The sequence below is a fragment of the Lampetra planeri genome, chromosome 36 (assembly GCF_965212315.1).
Source record: "Lampetra planeri chromosome 36, kcLamPlan1.2.h2, whole genome shotgun sequence".
Lineage (NCBI taxonomy): Eukaryota > Metazoa > Chordata > Hyperoartia > Petromyzontiformes > Petromyzontidae > Lampetra > Lampetra planeri.
In genome coordinates this window covers 39,214-57,744 of record NC_136142.1, presented here as the reverse complement: position 1 = coordinate 57,744, position 18,531 = coordinate 39,214, and the positions used below count along the sequence as shown (strand labels likewise).

General features: G+C 47.9%; 1 protein-coding gene across 3 annotated transcripts in view; it reads left to right on the top strand.

Moving 5' to 3' along the window:
* The window catches only part of LOC144730639 (chloride channel protein 2-like), a 101,908-nt gene extending 83,812 nt beyond the window's left edge, over positions 1–18,096 (top strand). The window contains exons 13-25 of one of the 3 annotated variants that reach the window (XM_078611280.1): positions 1,346–1,501; positions 2,049–2,118; positions 2,399–2,509; positions 2,855–3,068; positions 3,657–3,790; positions 4,443–4,648; positions 5,339–5,420; positions 6,005–6,078; positions 6,764–6,826; positions 14,657–14,692; positions 15,157–15,261; positions 15,985–16,071; positions 16,280–18,096. In XM_078611280.1, the coding sequence (XP_078467406.1) occupies positions 1,346–1,501; positions 2,049–2,118; positions 2,399–2,509; positions 2,855–3,068; positions 3,657–3,790; positions 4,443–4,648; positions 5,339–5,420; positions 6,005–6,078; positions 6,764–6,826; positions 14,657–14,692; positions 15,157–15,261; positions 15,985–16,071; positions 16,280–16,480 (1,539 nt within the window). In that variant the 3' untranslated portion in view covers positions 16,481–18,096. Of the gene's footprint in view, positions 1–1,345; positions 1,502–2,048; positions 2,119–2,398; positions 2,510–2,854; positions 3,069–3,656; positions 3,791–4,442; positions 4,649–5,338; positions 5,421–6,004; positions 6,079–6,763; positions 6,827–14,613; positions 14,693–15,156; positions 15,262–15,984; positions 16,072–16,279 lie in introns of those variants that run through there. The other 2 variants (XM_078611281.1, XM_078611282.1) reach the window with 2 other exon arrangements.
* The last annotated feature ends 435 nt before the right edge of the window (positions 18,097–18,531 follow it).

Below are 18,531 nucleotides of genomic sequence, written 5' to 3'. Positions count from 1 at the left end.
GACCTTCCTGCGTTCCTCGTTCCCTCTCCTCGCACGTGTCGTGCCAAACATTGGTTTAGTTCTGCGTGTGTGTGTGTCAGCTGGGGCTCCGTGTGTAAACTACGGGCATCTGTGTGAGCAAAGTTCATAATAACGTGATGCTTGGGCCCAACCCCTATGGAGTAAAGTGTGTTTCAGGCACGTGTGAGTCTCATATCTGTGTGTGAATGTACCTCTTTGTGTGTCTCTCTGTCTCTCTCTTTGTGGGTCTCTTTGTGTATATCTTTATCTTTGTATCTGTGTGTGTCACTGTCTTTGTGTCTCTATTTGTGTGTGAGTGTATATGTGTGTCTCGTATTTTGGGTATTTTGCGTCATCAGACACCACACCACCACGACTCCCAATTGGTAATGGGGCAGTTGTGAAGAGAGTGGAGAGTTTTCCATACCTGGGCAGTGTGCTTATGACTGGCTCTGGTTTGACAGCAGAGGTCTCACTCCGAATCAGCCGAGCGGCATTATCTTCTCGGCAATGGTCATGCCCTCCCTTCTCTATGATTGTGAAACGTGGACCCCCCTAATGGAATATATTTGCCGGTTAGAAACATTTTGACTGCCCTGCCTGTGAGTTCCATCCTTGAAAGATATGGACAAAGTCTCATCAATGTGCTCCTCTGGCAGGCAAGACTACGTTGGCTGGGTCATGTAGCCCGACAGAGGGGGCTAAATGGGCATGGTACGGACTGGAGAAGTGATGGAGTGATGTGGCACAGGAGGATGTGGACCTGAGTGGACTTGCCGATGACTGGTACCAGCGGTGTCAAGATCGGCCTTAGTGGAGGAGGCTCGTGTAGGATGCTACTGGGCAGTTGGAGGCAGCCGCCCTCCAGCAACAACTGGGGGCAGAGGAGCGATGCTCACAACAACGAGCAAAGTGCCGGGTGGCTAAAGCACAGAAAGTTGGCACAGTAGGGGGCACAGGTGGTGCATCAGCCAGTCATCTCAGTCAGGCAACCCATGGCACCTGGGTCTATCCCGTGACCTGCCAGCAGGAATTCCACACTTCACGTGGCCTTAACGTTCACATAGCCTGGCACAAGCGCTGTGGTGGCGTCACCGCCACTTAGTGGCGAACGGCGGTTATTGTTTTTGTGAATCTCGTGGCTGGTGTGACCACAATCCCTTCCCATCCTCACTGCACACGTCTCTAGCATAGGACGCTGTTGCTTTGGACTGTGGGGGGTGATGGGGGACGATGGGAGGCAATGGAAGGTGATGGGGGCATTCAGGGGTGATGGGGGGGCGATGGGGGCGGCTGTAGGGGTGTGGTGCGAGTGACGCCCATGCCGTGCGCTGTGCCTTGACAGCTGACGCAGAGGGAGATCATCAACACGCTGTTCGACAACCGCACGTGGGTGAAGGAGGGCGTCGCGCACGAGTTCGACCTCCTGGACAATGCCAGCCACTGGAAGCACCCGAACGCCAATGTCTTCATCATTCTTTTAGTCTTCATCATCATGAAGGTGCCACTGCGATGAGGTTTCACGACCCAGGCGCTGTCCCGGGCTCCTCCAGGACCCCACGTCTATGCACACTGAGGAGGCCAGGAGATGGCAGAGCAGCATGAATTCTTGAATGTATATGTATGAAGCTTCGAGTGTTACCCTCATGGGCGTGGTGCGTTTTATCTGGGTTCCCCGGGCTTTTTCTGTCATGAAGCCAAACTCTAATTCATGGAATTGGTAAAAAAAAACAATATAGCAGAACCCTCCTGAAGGGTTAGATTGCTCATAGTCTTGCAACATGACACGGTGTTGGCACATCGTGCAATGTTATTGTGTGTTACGCTATGCATTTGTGCTGCACTATTCTCCCCTGCGTGGTGTGTGCTATTGTCCTGTGCTGTGCTCTGATGTGCTCTGAGCTGTCTTTTTCTGGGCTGGCATATGTTGTGCTCTGCTATAGTCTATTGCGCTGTGTTGTACTGTGCTATAGTTTGATGTGCTGGTCTCTGTTGTGCTGTGCTGCTGTTGTTGGGGCTGATAGCAGCCACCCTTCTCTGTGCCCCAGTTTTGGATGAGTGCCCTGGCAACCACGATGCCTGTGCCGTGTGGATCATTCATGCCCGTGTTCGTCATCGGTAAGTGATTCCGCGGCCTACACGAACGTCTTCTCCTCATTGCTCGCCACCGTGCCTTTTATAGCTTCCGCACATCTCTCTGTGTATATCTGGTGCATGTGTTCCCGTGCATCTTAAAGCAATCCCGAGTGTCTTGATGTGTTCCCGTGTGCCCACATGCCTCCTATATCTGCGTGTATCTCTGGGCCTCTTGCGTGCATCACGGTGTGTCTCCGTGCCTCTCCATGCCTCTCCATGGCTCTCTGTGCAGCCTTCACTCAACTTCCGTTCCCCCGTGCAGGAGCTGCCTTCGGCCGCCTCGTTGGAGAAACCATGGCTTCCTGGTTCCCGGACGGAATCCACTCCGAGGACAAGGTCTACCACATTGTACCAGGCGGCTACGCCGTCGTAGGTGTGTACATGCACGTGCCTACTAGGTTATCACACAAAAACAAGGATCCCCCATGCAGCATCCATAGACTTTGGGGGCAAGTGTCGTTGGCGAGCACTTGTGAGGCCGGCACGACGCACAAGGGCGTGGTTTGGCTGTAATTCCGACTACCTTTGTCTCTCTGGTGCTGATGTATATACACTGCACCAGGTAGTCATGTAAGGCTGATTCAACTGGGGGGAGGCCCAGGACTGGTTCAGATAATTGTTTTTGGCTGTGAGCGGGAAACAAATTCAGGTGGTCTCTCTTCGAACGTGTGTCGATAGACAAGTGTGCCCGCATGCAAGACCGTGCCTGTGTGTGCAGGAGCGGCGGCGCTCACGGGCGCCGTGACACACACCGTGTCCACGTCAGTGATCGTGTTCGAGCTCACGGGGCAGATCTCGCACATCCTGCCTGTGCTCATCGCTGTCATCCTCGCCAATGCCGTGGCGCAGGCGCTGCAGCCCTCACTCTACGACAGCGTCATCCTTATCAAGAAGCTGCCGTACCTGCCCGATCTGGGCTGGGGGAACACAGAGTGAGCGCGCGTGTATAACATCACTGGTTTGGTGATGAGCATAACATAACAACACCATTAACCACTAAGTGCTGGCGATGTCACCATGGCGATTGTGCCAGGCTAGGTGTACTTCGAGGCCACGTGGAGTGTGGGAGGCTCATTATTAGGAGATCACAAGACAAACACCTCTTTTGGGTTGATTGAATGAGATTACTGGCAGATACACCACCTGCGGTCCTTGCTGTGTCACCTTGGTGTGATTTAGCAACCCAGCATTCCGCTCATTGTTGTGAGCATTGTTCTGCCTTCTGTTGTTGCCAGACAGTTATTGGCTCCACCTAACCAGTAGTGTCCCTTCACAAGCCTCCTCCACGGAGGAGTAACTGCACCAGTCATGTAGTGACATAATACATGTCCTACTTCATCAGTGTAACAACTGCCCTCCGCGTGTAACTGCAGAGGTGCTGGAGGGTGGATCGCGAGGGAACTCTGGAGCCATGATCATCCCCGATCGTCCTCGACTTGGAGGATGCGTAGTCCCCGTGCTGCACCCGTGTAGCCATTATTACGCGAGAGTAACCGAAACGTTTTGACTGCACCGCGCAGGACGTACAACATCTTTGTGGAGGACATCATGGTGCGCGACGTGTGCTTCATCTCGTACGTGTGCAAGTACCGCGACCTCAAGGAGCTGCTGTGCAGCTCCAGCCTCAAGTCCTTCCCACTTGTTGACTCGTCTGGTGAGCTGGGCCTCAGGGCCGGGCCCCACAAAGGCCACCGCCAACGTCACCGACTCGTTAAAACAGAAGCCGCCTTACATACTTCAAAGAGTCACGAGATGTCACTAGATAGACCTTCTGAAACATTTTACCACTTGACATTTTACTAGGTGTTAAACACAGTAAACAGATGCAGAATTCTTAACACGCACCTGCGATCACTCTTGAATGCTAACCATCGAACAGAGATGGTTACTGCATCGCGTGCTTTCTGATGCATTTTGCGGACGCTCTTCCTTCCAATATTAGGAAGCGACTGAAGAAATGCACTTTTAAATCTCCATTGAAAACTAATTTCTTTAGAACTGCTTTTTGTGTTTAGTTTGTTGTAATTCCCCCGGATCTCCATTTAGCACAGTTGGCTACGTATGGTGAAAAAGAATTTCAACATACATACATACATAGGCAGAATGTCCTCATCCCAGAACGTCGCTAGATTTGTCGTGAATCGCTTTGACAAAATTTGTTGCTATGGAATACAAAAAGGTCACGAGATTAAGCGATATAAATGCTAAGTTGGCAACTCTGTCCTCCAGTGTCCTGGCAGTGTGGGGTGAGTTCATTTTGGGATCCGTATGTCCCCCGCGTGTCCTCCGCATGTCCCCACCTGCAGACTCGATGATCCTGCTGGGCTCGGTGGAGCGCAGCGAGCTGCAGGTGCTGCTGGACCGGCAGGCCGGCCGTGACCGCAGGCTGCAGCATCTGGAGCGTCGCTCCCTCACACCCACCACTACTGCCGCCGCCTCCGCCAGCGCTGCCCCCAACAAAGCACTCAACGGCGCTGTGCTGAGCATCAACGATGATGGCAAGACCCTGCAGGTGGGGCCGAGCATTGGGGGGTTTTCTTCTTTTGTATCATGGCAGCGTTGATCAGCAAGGTTTATACGAGTCTGTAATGAAGTGTCTGTAGTTATTTAGTGTATCCAGAGACCATGCAGTGCCATGTGTCTTCATGGGTATATTTCATCCCCTGCTTAAATAAAGGATATAGCAACCATATGTTCAGTGGACAGCTTCAGAAGTAGTCTGGTAAACAAGTTCAAGTGTATTTGTTTAACCAGATGAGAACTCAAGATACTAGGATAGCCACATTAGCAAGAGTGAACTGGAGTGACCTGAACATTTGAACTGCTGCTGGAGAATGACCAAATCGGACAGTGGTGTACTATGTGGTAAATAAATGTAGATACATATTCACAAGTTGATTCATTGACTTACATAAAACAAATCCATAGACTTACATAGACACCCAATTACTTATTTAGAGACCTACTGACTTAAATAGATAGTTCTTATTTCATGTCGTGGTGGGTTTGACGATTAAACTTTTCTACGTTCATGTCGAGGTTAGTGAGAGCCAGTGAACGTCTTTAGGGGTAGTCTGGATAATGTTTTAAGCGCTGCAGGTGAATGATTGAAGCAGGCAAGTCGCACACAATGTTGCTGTCATGCACAAACGACTCATGTTGTGGGACACTTTGCTGCCCACCTCCCACCTCCCATGAGCAGAGCACGAATGGGAAACCACTCAAATCGGCGATGAAGCAAACGCCCAACACACTTTCAGCACAGGCCTTGGAGAGGAGGGCAGGTACAGAGTGGCGGAACACCGCACAACACAACATGCCCAACCCTCGGCCGACGTTGCGATTTTATCGTGCAAAACTTTGTTAGGCTCTGCAAGCCCATCCTGTGCTAAACACTGCAACTTCGTTGCTTTTAGTTCAGGATGCAGTCATGAGTCACTTAGCCATGAAATTCAGGACTGTGTCTGTGTAACAAATCAGAGGCTGGGAGGCCCGAGGCCTGCCCTCCCCTCTCGCCTAGGTGGCCTGGCCCAGAAAGCCTGGCAGGAGATGTATGCAAGGAAATGTACCTCCTTGGTTGATGAAAAAACAAAATTACTTTCCAGACATTTGAGATACAGATTATCGCAGTGTCACACATACAAATTCAGCCATGATGAGCCAGCATGCGACCATGTCACCCTGTAACATGGTCATAATGTGTGGTATGGTTTTGATAGGAATGCTGTGGCATGGTGTGACGTGGCATGACATGGTGTTTTGTGGTATGCTGTGTTGAGTGGTTGGTGTGGCATGGTGTTTTATGGTATTGCGGATGTGGTGTTTCGTATTTTGTTGTGACGTGGTGTGCTATGGTGTGATGCTATAGGGCAGGAGAGCCCACGAGTTGCTCTAAACACCATCTTCTGCTCGAGTCCCAGTGAGGATGAGACCGAGGCAGAGGTAGGAGACACCAGATCCCTCAATACAGGCAACTCACTACAAACGCAATACAGACTACAGACACCTCACCACAGATTCATCACTCTAGATATACGATGCTGAGCTCCACATACTTCCCACCTACTGCCTCACTCCAGACACTTCACTGCAAACTCTTCACTCCATCATTGTAAATTGCTATGCCTATTATGTTACATTTACATTAATAGGTTGAAGAGTGTCTCGCTCATAATTGAGACATTTAACTGTACACTCCGCACAGAATCCTCTGATCACAGAGCCACACACAGAGGAGGCCCTCTCCGTGAACCGATTCCTCTGTCACAGTGAAGTGCTGCTTATAACAGTAGAGTCGACAATTTTTAATAAAGTACACTTCATCTTCACCGCATTCCAAGACACTATGGCGCACTCCAGACAACACCATCATCATTATTTATCTTGCGCCCACCCGTGCAGTAAAGCGACACGTGATACACATGTACTGCACACATAGCATTGACCCGATGTCGCCGCTGCTGTGGAGTTGCTTGCTCACCAACGCCGTGGGCTGGTGAGTGACGATGCAGCCTCATGACAAGGCCCGGACGCCTTGTCGCGTGGGAAGCGGGCATCTGTGGTGCGGGGCGCATGGTGGCGTGTGTTAAAAGAGTGCTGTACACTGCCGTGTCTCTCCTCTCCAAAGAGCTCCACCAAATGTGAGACCCTCGAAAGCCGAAAACAAAAACGGGTCAAAATATATGTCGTGGTAAGTGGCCTCTGCCCAGAGTGGCGGACGGAGCTTGCTTGTGGAGTGATTCTAGTTTGTTATTGTAACACTAAGACTAAGGCTGCCAATGTCTCTATGCATTGTGATTCTCGCTAATGCATACGCCAACGTAGATCCGCACTGCCCTCATCCTGTCGCCATGTCCCCTCTCCTCGTGCGGTGGGGTGTCCACTGTTCGGCCTGCATAGGGTAGCACTGACCGAAATATAAATGCAAACAGAACATGAAATGGAGGCAATGCGCAGGCGGTGGGGTTAGGGGAAGCATTAGAGTCAGGGGTAGATCTGGTGCAAGTGGCTGGTTGGCTGGTTGGTTGGGTAGTGTCAAGGGTAGTCGTAATATTAGTAGTATTGGTGGCTGGTTGGCTTCACAGTTTGAGTAAGTGGTAGGGATATGGTGAGTGCAAGGACCAAACAATACGAGTTTGCAATGCTCAGAATTTTCTTTGCATGGCCACGTTTCGTTTGTGGAGTTCACAGGAACGGCAGCCACGCCTTGGCCACTCACACATTAGCTCATTAGCACTCAGGCGTGGGCATGAGGTACAGCATGGATATAGGGCACACTACAATGTACAGGTCCCACTATGAACATGTGTGAAATAAATATATCAAAAGGGTAATATATTAGAAATACCACATTTAACATTAGGCAGTGAGAGCATGAATATCGGTGAAGTTGTGGTGCTGAAGCAGTTTCTGTCACGATAACCAGAGTATTCTTGTGAGCTAGTCGTGGTTGATAGTAATCATCAGCTGTTACTAACGATCCGCATACAGAGAGGACAGTGAGACTGTCCATATACATTCTAGATTTGAAGCTTTCGTGACTGCAAGGATTCATATTCTTAGGTTTTTTCGGTAAAGTCACGTAGGTTAAAAATTGAAATTAAAATTAATAAAAGTAAAATAAAAATAAAAAATCACGACGTTTCGGAGGCAACACAAGCTTCCATCTTCAGGTGGAACCGTCATAGCCACGACAGCTGTATCAAGTAAATGAGAGATTACAAAAGCTACCACTCCGTATATATAATGGTTGAGGGGGGAAGGGCATGGAAAGGCACGCTTTTTATTAATATGGTAAGGTGAGGCTTAAGACTAAGAATAGACTGCATAACAAAAGACTGAGCCTTTGTTATGGAGAAGTGCGGTTTGTGACTAACGCCTAGCCTACATAACAAAAGTGTGAAAAAGAAAAAACTAAAACCTGGTAAAACAAAACTGGCTGTCTATCAGTAACCTGTAATAGTTGTCTGTCAAATAAGATGGTCCAAATAAGTGTAGTTAAATCTTGTTTGCATGGTTAATCACATCTTTCCAATGATTACTCAGTTTGTAACCATCATCATGGTTGAAATTATGTCTGTGTTTGTATATTTGTATGGCTTCGTGTACAAACCTTTGATGGTAGCCAGGAGGTTTGCAGAGCACCTTGGTCTCGGAAAGACAATTTCATGAGAGCCCACAGAGTTGTAGCAATGATCGGCCACGGCCGAAGAATCAGTTCTGCCGTGTTTCAGATCTGACTTGTGCTCGCGGACACGATCAGAAACATGACGTTTCGTTTCTCCAATGTAGCAATCACCACAACTGTAACTCAGTTTGTAGACTCCAGGATACTGTAAGTCAAGAACGACATCCTTCACAGATGGAATCAGATCACGGATTTTATGCACTGTACTGAATCGGACTTGGATCTTATGTTTGTTTAGAATTTTGGAGATCTTTTTGGTCACGCCTGCTATGTATGGTAACGTGATAGTTTTGGTCGGAGTTTCATGTGGCTGTTTCTGTATGGTGGGAGAAACAGCTTGGCGGATGGTGCGGTCAGAGTATCCGTTCATCCTAAGGGCCCGATGTACATGTCTTAATTCACCGGCCAGGTAGTGTTGGTCAGAAATGCCATGGGCTCTGTGGTATAGCGTTTTGATGAGAGAATTCTTTTGAGATGGTGGTGGTGGGAATCCGGTTTCAAGTAGGAATCTGTGTGGGTGGCTTTCCTGTAAACAGAATGTCCCAAGGATCCGGCAGGTCTCCTCTCAAAACAGAATATCCAAGAATGGTAGTTTACCATCTTTCTCCACTTCCATGGTGAATCTGATGGATGGGTGTCTGGAATTGATGTGGTCCAAGAAGTGGTTCAATGCTGGGAGGCCATGTGGCCAGATGACGAAAATGTCATCCACATACCTCTTCCACAGGGAAGGATGCAGGGTGAATGTCTGGATGGCGTTTGATTCAAACTTTTCCATGAACATGTTGGCTATCACTGGTGACAAGGGGGAGCCCATAGGAGTACCCTCATTCTGTTTGTAGAAGGTGCCATTCCAGGTAAAATAGGTGTTGGTGAGGCAATGCCTAACCAGTGCAGGTACATCAGAATTCAATCCATGTTGGACTAAGTCCTCAATTATTGTTAGGGTGTCCGGTACTGGGACTTTGGTAAACAGAGATACTACATCAAAACTGACGAGGATGTCATCAGGAGATAGTACCATGTCCTTAACCATCACAGGCAAGACCTCTTCGGCAGTACTCAACTCAACCCAATTAGTCTCTATGGTTAAGGACATGGTACTATCTCCTGATGACATCCTCGTCAGTTTTGATGTAGTATCTCTGTTTACCAAAGTCCCAGTACCGGACACCCTAACAATAATTTAGGACTTAGTCCAACATGGATTGAATTCTGATGTACCTGCGCTGGTTAGGCATTGCCTCACCGACACCTATTTTACTTGGAATGGCACCTTCTACAAACAGAATGAGGGTACCCCTATGGTCTCCCCCTTGTCACCAGTGATAGCCAACATGTTCATGGAAAAGTTTGAATCAGACGCCATCCAGACATCCACCCTGCGTCCTTCCCTGTGGAAGAGGTATGTGGATGACACTTTCGTCATCTGGCCACATGGCCTCCCAGCATTGAACCACTTCTTGGACCACATCAATTCCAGACACCCATCCATCAGATTCACCATGGAAGTGGAGAAAGATGGTAAACTACCATTCTTGGATATTCTGTTTGAGAGGAGACCTGACGGATCCTTGGGACATCCTGTCTACAGGAAAGCCACCCACACAGATTCCTACTTGAAACCGGATTCCCACCACCACCCATCTCAAAAGAATTCTCTCATCAAAACGCTATACCACAGAGCCCATGGCATTTCTGACCAACACCACCTGGCCGGTGAATTTAGACATGTACATCGGGCCCTTAGGATGAACGGATACTCTGACCGCACCATCCGCCAAGCTGTTTCTCCCACCATACAGAAACAGCCACATGAAACTCCGACCAAAACTATCACGTTACCATACATAGCAGGCGTGACCAAAAAGATCTCCAAAATTCTAAACAAACATAAGATCCAAGTCCGATTCAGTACAGTGCATAAAATCCGTGATCTGATTCCATCTGTGAAGGATGTCGTTCCTGACTTACAGTATCCTGGAGTCTACAAACTGAGTTGCAGTTGTGGTGATTGCTACATTGGAGAAACGAAACGTCATGTTTCTGATCGTGTCCGCGAGCACAAGTCAGATCTGAAACAAGGCAGAATTGATTCTTCGGCCGTGGCCGATCATTGCTACAACTCTGTGGGCTTTAATGAAATTGTCTTTTCCGAGACCAAGGTGCTCTGCAAACCTCCTGGCTACCATCAAAGGTTTGTACACGAAGCCATACAAATATACAAACACAGACATAATTTCAACCGTGATGATGGTTACAAACTGAGTAATCATTGGAAAGATGTGATTAACCATGCAAAAAAGATTTAACTACACTTATTTGGACCATCTTATTTGACAGACAACTATTACAGGTTACTGATAGACAGCCAGTTTTGTTTTACCAGGTTTTAGTTTTTTCTTTTTTCACACTTTTGTTATGTAGGCTAGGCGTTAGTCACAAACCGCACCTCTCCATAACAAAGGCTCGGTTTTTTGTTATGCAGTCTATTCTTAGTCTTAAGCCTCACCTTACCATATTAATAAAAAGCGTGCCTTTCTGGGCCCTTCCCCCCTCAACCATTATATATACGGAGTGGTAGCTCTTGTAATCTCTCATTTACTTGATACAGCTGTCGTGGCTGTGACGGTTCCACCTGAAGACGGAAGCTTGTGTTGCCTCCGAAACATCGTGATTTTTTATTTTAATTTAACTTTTATTAATTTTAATTGAAATTTTTTACCTACGTGACTTTACCGAAAAAACCTAAGAATATGTCCATATACACAGTGCACACTGATGTGAAGACAGGTGTATGTGGGTTACACACTTGTATGTTGAACTTCTTTCGCACCGTACCTAGCTAACCATGCTAACATACACAGGTACAGATGCCTTCAGTGTTGACTTAAACAGAGAGAGAAACATGGCAAGGAGAGGCCACTCCAGATTTAAGAGCTGTAGCGGAAAAAACAGCATCCTCCCTGATTTGTGACAGTAGTTTCTGCAAGAGGAAGTGAGGGGGGTGGGAGAATTGGAGGAAATTGGATCAGAGGTAAAAGCTTTTAAAGGTAGGAGGAAGGACTTTGCAGAAGTGGGAGATGACTGCCACTCAGAATCATTTGTGATAACTTTTATCCCTGGTAATCATTATTGATTACTGGCAGTGGAAGCAGTGAGAGTGCTGAGCGAATGAGGAGCATGTCAGTCGTGTAGCTATCGAGTGTGCAGGCAGTACAATTGGGTGAATAAGGGTGGATATTGGACAGAGGGCCTCATTCCAGTGATTGCACTCGGGCCCATTCGAAGCACGCTGCGTCACTGGGAGTGTCCGGGTCCTGGGAGGCTGAACGTGGACACCTCACCAAAACTTGCTATGGCCTCCGTATCCCCCACGGCACTCGGCACTAACCCAGCCGGAACGGCCCCTCTGCTATCACTAACCACTCCGCGTCCTGCCGCCACCACCAGCAGCAGCATGGAAGCACAACACTAGGCTGCACTTGCTTCTGGAAACGTGTTTCCCTGCTGCGTAACAGCTGCAAGTGTGGAGATAGAGAATGGATTGGTGGTGCAGAATGTGTGCCCACTTAAGAGCATATGTCTCATCATCATAGGAACACACTCCTCAAGTCCAGTTTATACTATTTGGATTTACACAGCATCTAAATGCGAACGCGTCTCAATTGACAGAAATTTCAGCTGTCTCTTAAGGGATGTGACAAATCTCATCACATGACCACAATGGAAAAATAACTGCAAGTGAATCCTGGATTTCAAAAGAGGTTTGTGATGTGAAATGCAGCTTGTAAACTGAAAACCACAGCAAGCAGAAGTGAAACACTTTTCCAGATTCAGTGGCTGCCTGGTGTTCTGAGTTATGCCCACTGGCTGATGCCTGCAGTTCTCTCCCACAGACACAACACAGAGCCGGCATTAAAATATAATGGGGAAGATCCTGTTAGTCCTTTCTCTTCTCTTCCGGTCTCTGATGTCTAAATGCTGCTGACGGAGGAATCTATATGATCCCCCAGACGGCAGTAGGGCCGCACTTCATGTTAGGGAATGAACAAGGTGTGATATCGTAGATGTTTCACTCGATATTTTTTATTTTTGTGCTATATGCAAGTACCCAGAATGCACCGTTCACACGAGTGAGGGGGTCTCCTTGTTGGTGTGCTAAATAACTCTCAGAGCTGGGCTAGGTGACATTCAGTGAAATATGTTTTTTGGCATTGTGCAGTCATTGTAACCATAAGAGCACCTGCACATGAGGCCCTGGCTGAAACTCATGTGGAATCCCAGGATTTGCAACCAGGGTTTCATTATTGCTGACTAAGCATACTGACATGGGTATTAGCGTCAGCCCACGAAGTCAACTGGCCTCCTCTTAAACATTTTACATTTGTTTTGATACAATATGATAAGAAACTTGCCTCTTGTTTTTGCTGCTCCGTAGCATAGTGCGTTGCCGTGTGACTTGGTGTAGCGTGGTGTGGCGTGATACGGTGTGTCTGGTGCACCAGTATAGTGCGGTGTAGCGCAGCCAGGGCACGGTATTGTTCTGGCCTGGAGTTGCGTAATTTAACAGTGCAACGAAGACATTTTTTACCTGTGATATTGTTGCTGATTGTTTTTTATTCTATCACTGTGCGTTGTCTTGTTCTGTCTTGTTTGTTCCATCAGCCTAAAGTCACATATATATTTTTCAATCATAAAAAGTAGATTTTTGTCAGCTGTGATCAGATGCATGCACTGCGAGTGATGAAGTGATACATATTACATGCTTACAAATCACTCTGACCATGCAAACTGGCCCTGTTGCAGGCTCTTCAATAATGGTGGTTAATGGTGATAGTGGTGATGTGTGGAGTGGGGGCGTTAGCAGTGGTTGTAGGACAGGCTGAGCGAGAAAAGTTTCAAAGGACCTTCACGGTGCAGTATTTCTCACTGAATAGAGAGGCTGCTCACCCACCACCCCCACACATTAACAATAGCTCAGTCTTAACGCTGGCCCCCATCATGCACGCCATTCAGCATACTGCTGGGTACCGCTGGTTAACATATTTTGCCACCTGTGCCACTGCTGGGCATCGCTGCGTCCCCACTGCCACTCCTGCAGTAAAAATAACAGAGCTCGGCTTCGCCACCGCTTCTACCTGCAAAACAAGCCTTGGCTCCTGCCATCTCCACCATGCTCTGACGTCCCCTCTGTGTATTTATATCAGCAGCCCTATTCTACCAGTTCTTCTGCCACTCAGATGACAAGTTCGCAGTTCAAGTCTGTGTCCATATGCCAAGTGGGCCTCGTGTGCAGTTGTCAGTAACCTACCTGAGACCATCATTCTCCACACATCTCTTGAGCCAACCAGCACTGTCACTTCTCAAACTATAATTTAGGCAGTTGGCCACATGAGTTGGACAGGCGAGGCAGGGTGAATGCAGCAATAGAGCAGGCTGAACAAGAGTGAACTGGGCGCCCTTCATACAGCGTTGATCGTGGTGACATGTGTAAGTGGTCTTGTGAGCATGGTTTTCTCTTTAGTCCATATGCCACAGTAATTTAAAACCAGTTGTGGTCACTATGTCATATTGTTGTATACTGCACGGCTTATCTTCATACGCCTCAGTCCCAGAGGCATCTTCCACTCTCAAGTTTGTGTTTTTGTCCTAGAGGTCAGGCTTCGGCTTTGTTCAACAAGGCCCAGGTCTAGACCTTGGCCTAAATGAAGGCATTGCAATTTAAGCCATATTATTCATCCAGTATCCTTTACTTAAACAAATGAGAGTTTTTTTAAGATACTACTTGCTGTATATAATGTGCAGTACATTTTAAATCACAATTGATGAAAATTATTTTCCTATGAAATGATTCTGTGAAACAATTGTCAAAGCCTTGGCCTTTCTATTGATTTTGCGATCTTACACTGGAATCGTTTTTTTTGCCCTCATGGGCCCTGGATTGTCCATAACACAGAGTTACACACCTGCACCAAATGCGCACGGTCAGTGATGGTGCTGTACAATGACAGTGTAATGCCCGTGATGGAGGTTGTGATGTTGGTGTAATGTCTGTTATGTTGGTATAATGCTTTGCAATGTTAAATGTAATATACGTATGATGCAATGATAGTGTAATGTATGAGGGCATGATGTAATTTGATGTTGGTTTGGTGCCGTGTGATGTTGAGTGATATTGGTGTGATGTGAATATGGTACTGCTGCCATGTCGTGTGATAGCAGTATGACGTATGATGTGGATATGATGTCGTGTGATGTTAAGGGGGTGTGATATCATGCGATGTCAGGTGGACTCGGAATTAGGAATGACTACGGCACATCTCTTCACAGGAGGAGCCAGAAGTGGATTCCATGACTGAGATGGAGGTGAGAGCTCATTACAGGAACAAGAGATAATGACTCTTTGGCTGAGTCCAGGAGTACACCTGCTGGGTTTACAGCTCAATCTATTACATTAAGTGATTCAATGTCGTTTTGTTTGGAAAATGGATGACAAAGGCAGTCGTTTATTTCATTAGAATATTGATCCTACATTCAAACATAAAATATATATATATATTTAGTTTTCTAAATGCATTTAGGAAGTGGCAACTGAATTTTTATTTCAAAATAAGCTATACTTGACATCCAATCACAGTTATAAGGAGGACAAACGTCAAAACAGCACGTGGACCCCAACACACTGCCCCAGCAGCGGCTGCTTATGGAAAAAAAACAATTTTGGAGAATGGTAAAAGTTACCGAGAAAATTTTTATTTGGAGTGAGCCGCATTGTTCCTCTTGCTTCTCGATGGAAACCCGATTCGTCACCGCCACGCTTGTCTCGGCAGGTGGAGGAGTGGGAGGAGCAGCAGTTGGACGAGATGGTGGAGTTTGACTTCTGCAGGATCGACCCATCCCCATTCCAGCTCGTGGAGCGCACGTCGCTGCACAAGGTGGGCCCTGGTCAGATTTGCGCTTAATCTGAGTTCATTCACTGTGAACGCGAGGCTCCCTCAGTGCCGTCACATGGCCTTTTATTAACCTGGTGGGGCCCGATTCGCATACATTGTCTATTTCACAAGGGAGACCTGGCCACCATGTTGTAATTGTTTTTTTTTTCTTTTTTTGTCTCGTCCAATTTGATCTCAATTGTGCAATCGGCGTCATGGCATAAGACGAAGAATCCATTTGGATCTCGCATATCAGTACTGCACGCTCCTTGCGTCCCACAGTGTTAGTAATTTGTGAATGACACCACCATGGACTTGCTCTCACAAGCAACTCACACCGATGCATCCTGCAAAGAAGAGTCATTAAATTGAGATTTTGCAAATTCTTCATGTCACAAGACAAAGTATCTACTCGGACCTCTTGCAGAGCAGGGGCACTCTTTTACAAAATGGCCCACCGAAGCAGATATCACAGAACTACTTCTGAGATCCCTTTAAGTGACCTCTTATCCGTACTAAGGAGCAGCACTTTGTTGCCCACCCTGCTACAGAGTAATTTTCATATCCATCAACTGTCCAAAAGATTATTCAGGTTCCCCTGTTTTACTCTCTTGTTCTGTCATGCAGTGAGTTGTATCAGCCCAGTCACTGTACTTGAAAGTGAGCAAGCGGACGGGGGAGCTGGTGGGCATGTAAGTGGTGAAGTAAGAGTCACGTGTCTTGCAGACCCACACACTCTTCTCTCTGCTGGGTCTCAGCCGAGCGTACGTGACCAGCATTGGCAAGCTCGTGGGCGTCGTTGCCCTTCCGGAGGTATGACATGCCAACTGGCACATTCACACAGATATACACACAAATACCTGGTGCGGTGTGTAAACGTCAGCACTGAGACAAAAGTGGCGGACGAATGTTCTGACCTTTATAGATGCTCACTACCAGAGCTTTTTCGAAGAACTTACGTGGGCAACATGGGGGTCTTTGTACATTCGTTTGCATGTATGTACCGCGTGTGTGTGTGTAGCTGCAGAAGGCAATTGAGGGCTCGGTAGTGACGGGGAAGGGCCTGCGCCTGCACCCGCCACTCGCCATGTTCCGTCGGGCTAGTACCAGCATGAGCGGCGATCCCGAGGCCACCGACAACCACCGGCTGTGGGAGCGGCGGCCGAGCTGCGCCGTGCACATCGACTCCCCGCTCACCGAAACCGATGAGCAGTCTGTGTGAGGGCTGGGCCTGGGATGCAGGGAGAGCGCCGCTGTGGTGCAGAGAGAGTGGGGTCAGGCACCGGCACACTTCACATGGAGCCTTCAGTGGGGCCGCGGGCCATCGTAGACATGAAGTCGTGTGCAGCCCCACCACGGCAGGATGTCTGGAGCCATCGCCGCACACCTGGAAGGCACTTTAAATTCTGCAGACTACCCCCTCGATTCTGGGACAATGGCTGGAGATTGACGCTCGCAAGATTTTTTTTTTATAACAAGAGAAAAGCGGTGCTCGTAACTCAATTCGTCCTCTGCGTGTGAGAATCACCGACCATCCTGGAGGTCCGGCTGGGCATGGTCGGGTGTTTTCTGAATCCGGTGTGGCCCAGGAAGACGCCACCGCCTTCGTCGCTCGGCTTCTGACCTCGTGTGCAATGGCCGACTCAGTGGCACCCAGCCCCGAACACTGTGCACTCCATAGGTGGGCGATATGGCGCCAGTGCGCCCACTCAATTCCTTCCAACCAATACTAAAAACATTAAAAAGAGTAACATCAGCAGTAATATCAGTAACCCGCACATGTAAATGAAACTTGCGTTTTGTACAACCCTTTCCCCTCCTCTACGGCAAAGCGTCGTTGCCTGTCATGGGCCTTTTCCGTGGTGCCCTGGTCCCCACGAAGCGTGTAGCTTCCTCCTCCTCCCCCCCCCGTATCTATGTTTCTGCGACGTTGTACGTCGTGTTTGTCGCATTCAGGGTCTGTCTCGTGTTGGGATCAGACTGAGAGATTGGGAGGCAACACCCCAACACCACGTCATGCAGGCAGCGGCTGCCAGCGCCGGCTATGAATGTTAACCACTGACAAGGACTACTCGAATAACTCAGGGTCAAAATAGTTTCTCAGAGGCGTCAATGCTGGATACTGCACTGTTTAACCATATCTTATGTTACGTCGTATTGTACTACATGGAATATTGCATTGTATGATAATATCAAGCACTTTTTAATTGTAAGCGTATCATTTTGTAATCATGGAACCTCTGACTACAAATGTTGTTGGGATCAGTTTTCACGTCATGTCTGGCTCTTGAGTGGATTCTATTTTTTTACATCACCAATGACGTGCGATCACACTGAGGGAGGAGAGGCCACAAGGTGAAGAGGCGTCAATATTCCCACGACTTACAGGAGGCAGAGACTCGCACCGTATCCTTGTGGAATATCCCGGAAGACCCCACACACATCCCCTTCAATTGGGGTCTCTTCACTTGCTGTCCATATTCTTGCCAGGTCGAGAATATTCAGTGTGTGTCGTCATCCAGTGTTCTTTGTTTGGTCAGGATTAGGGTTAGTTACAATAGTGTAGTTATTTTTTTACATTTAGTCGTAGGTAAAACCAAAGGGTGTGCCAAGAGCATGGAGAGATGCATGCTTCAAATTACACTCCGAGACAGGAGCACGTGGATTAGAGGACATACACAGGTAACTAACATCACAACTATTAAGGGGTACGTGGGTTTGGGCAGGATATGTTTCTAAAAGGAACGGTGGTCAAGAAAAATAATAACGGAGTAGCAGATTTGTGCCAGAAAGGTGCCATGTGTGTCAAGTAAAAATAAAATTAACATGACTTGTCAAGGAATGGTACGTTCGTGCAGGAGCTAGATGGATTGTTGCATCGTGGGACCAGAAGGGATGGTGTTGGCTTTGAGGGGCCTTGATCCAGCAGTGGCTTTATTATACCCGATGATGAGGACAATGTCCTCGGTGTACTGGACATGCAAGTGGGTACGATGTAGGTATGTGTGAGCATATAGCGTTTGTAAGGGGCGAGTCGGTGAGAGTGAGTGGAGGGTGGGGGTGTGAGTGGCTGTGTATATTGATATGAAATAACCCAGCATCTCATGGTGGTTCTTTAGGAAACTGTCCATGCAGAACCTCATGTCACGTGCTTGCATTCACGTGGTATAGTATGTACGTTTGTGTGTTGTTTATTGTTGTGGGGAGCGGTAGCGTAATGCACTACAAACCCGACGATAATCGTTCGATTTCCATGCGACCAAGGCCGGTCAC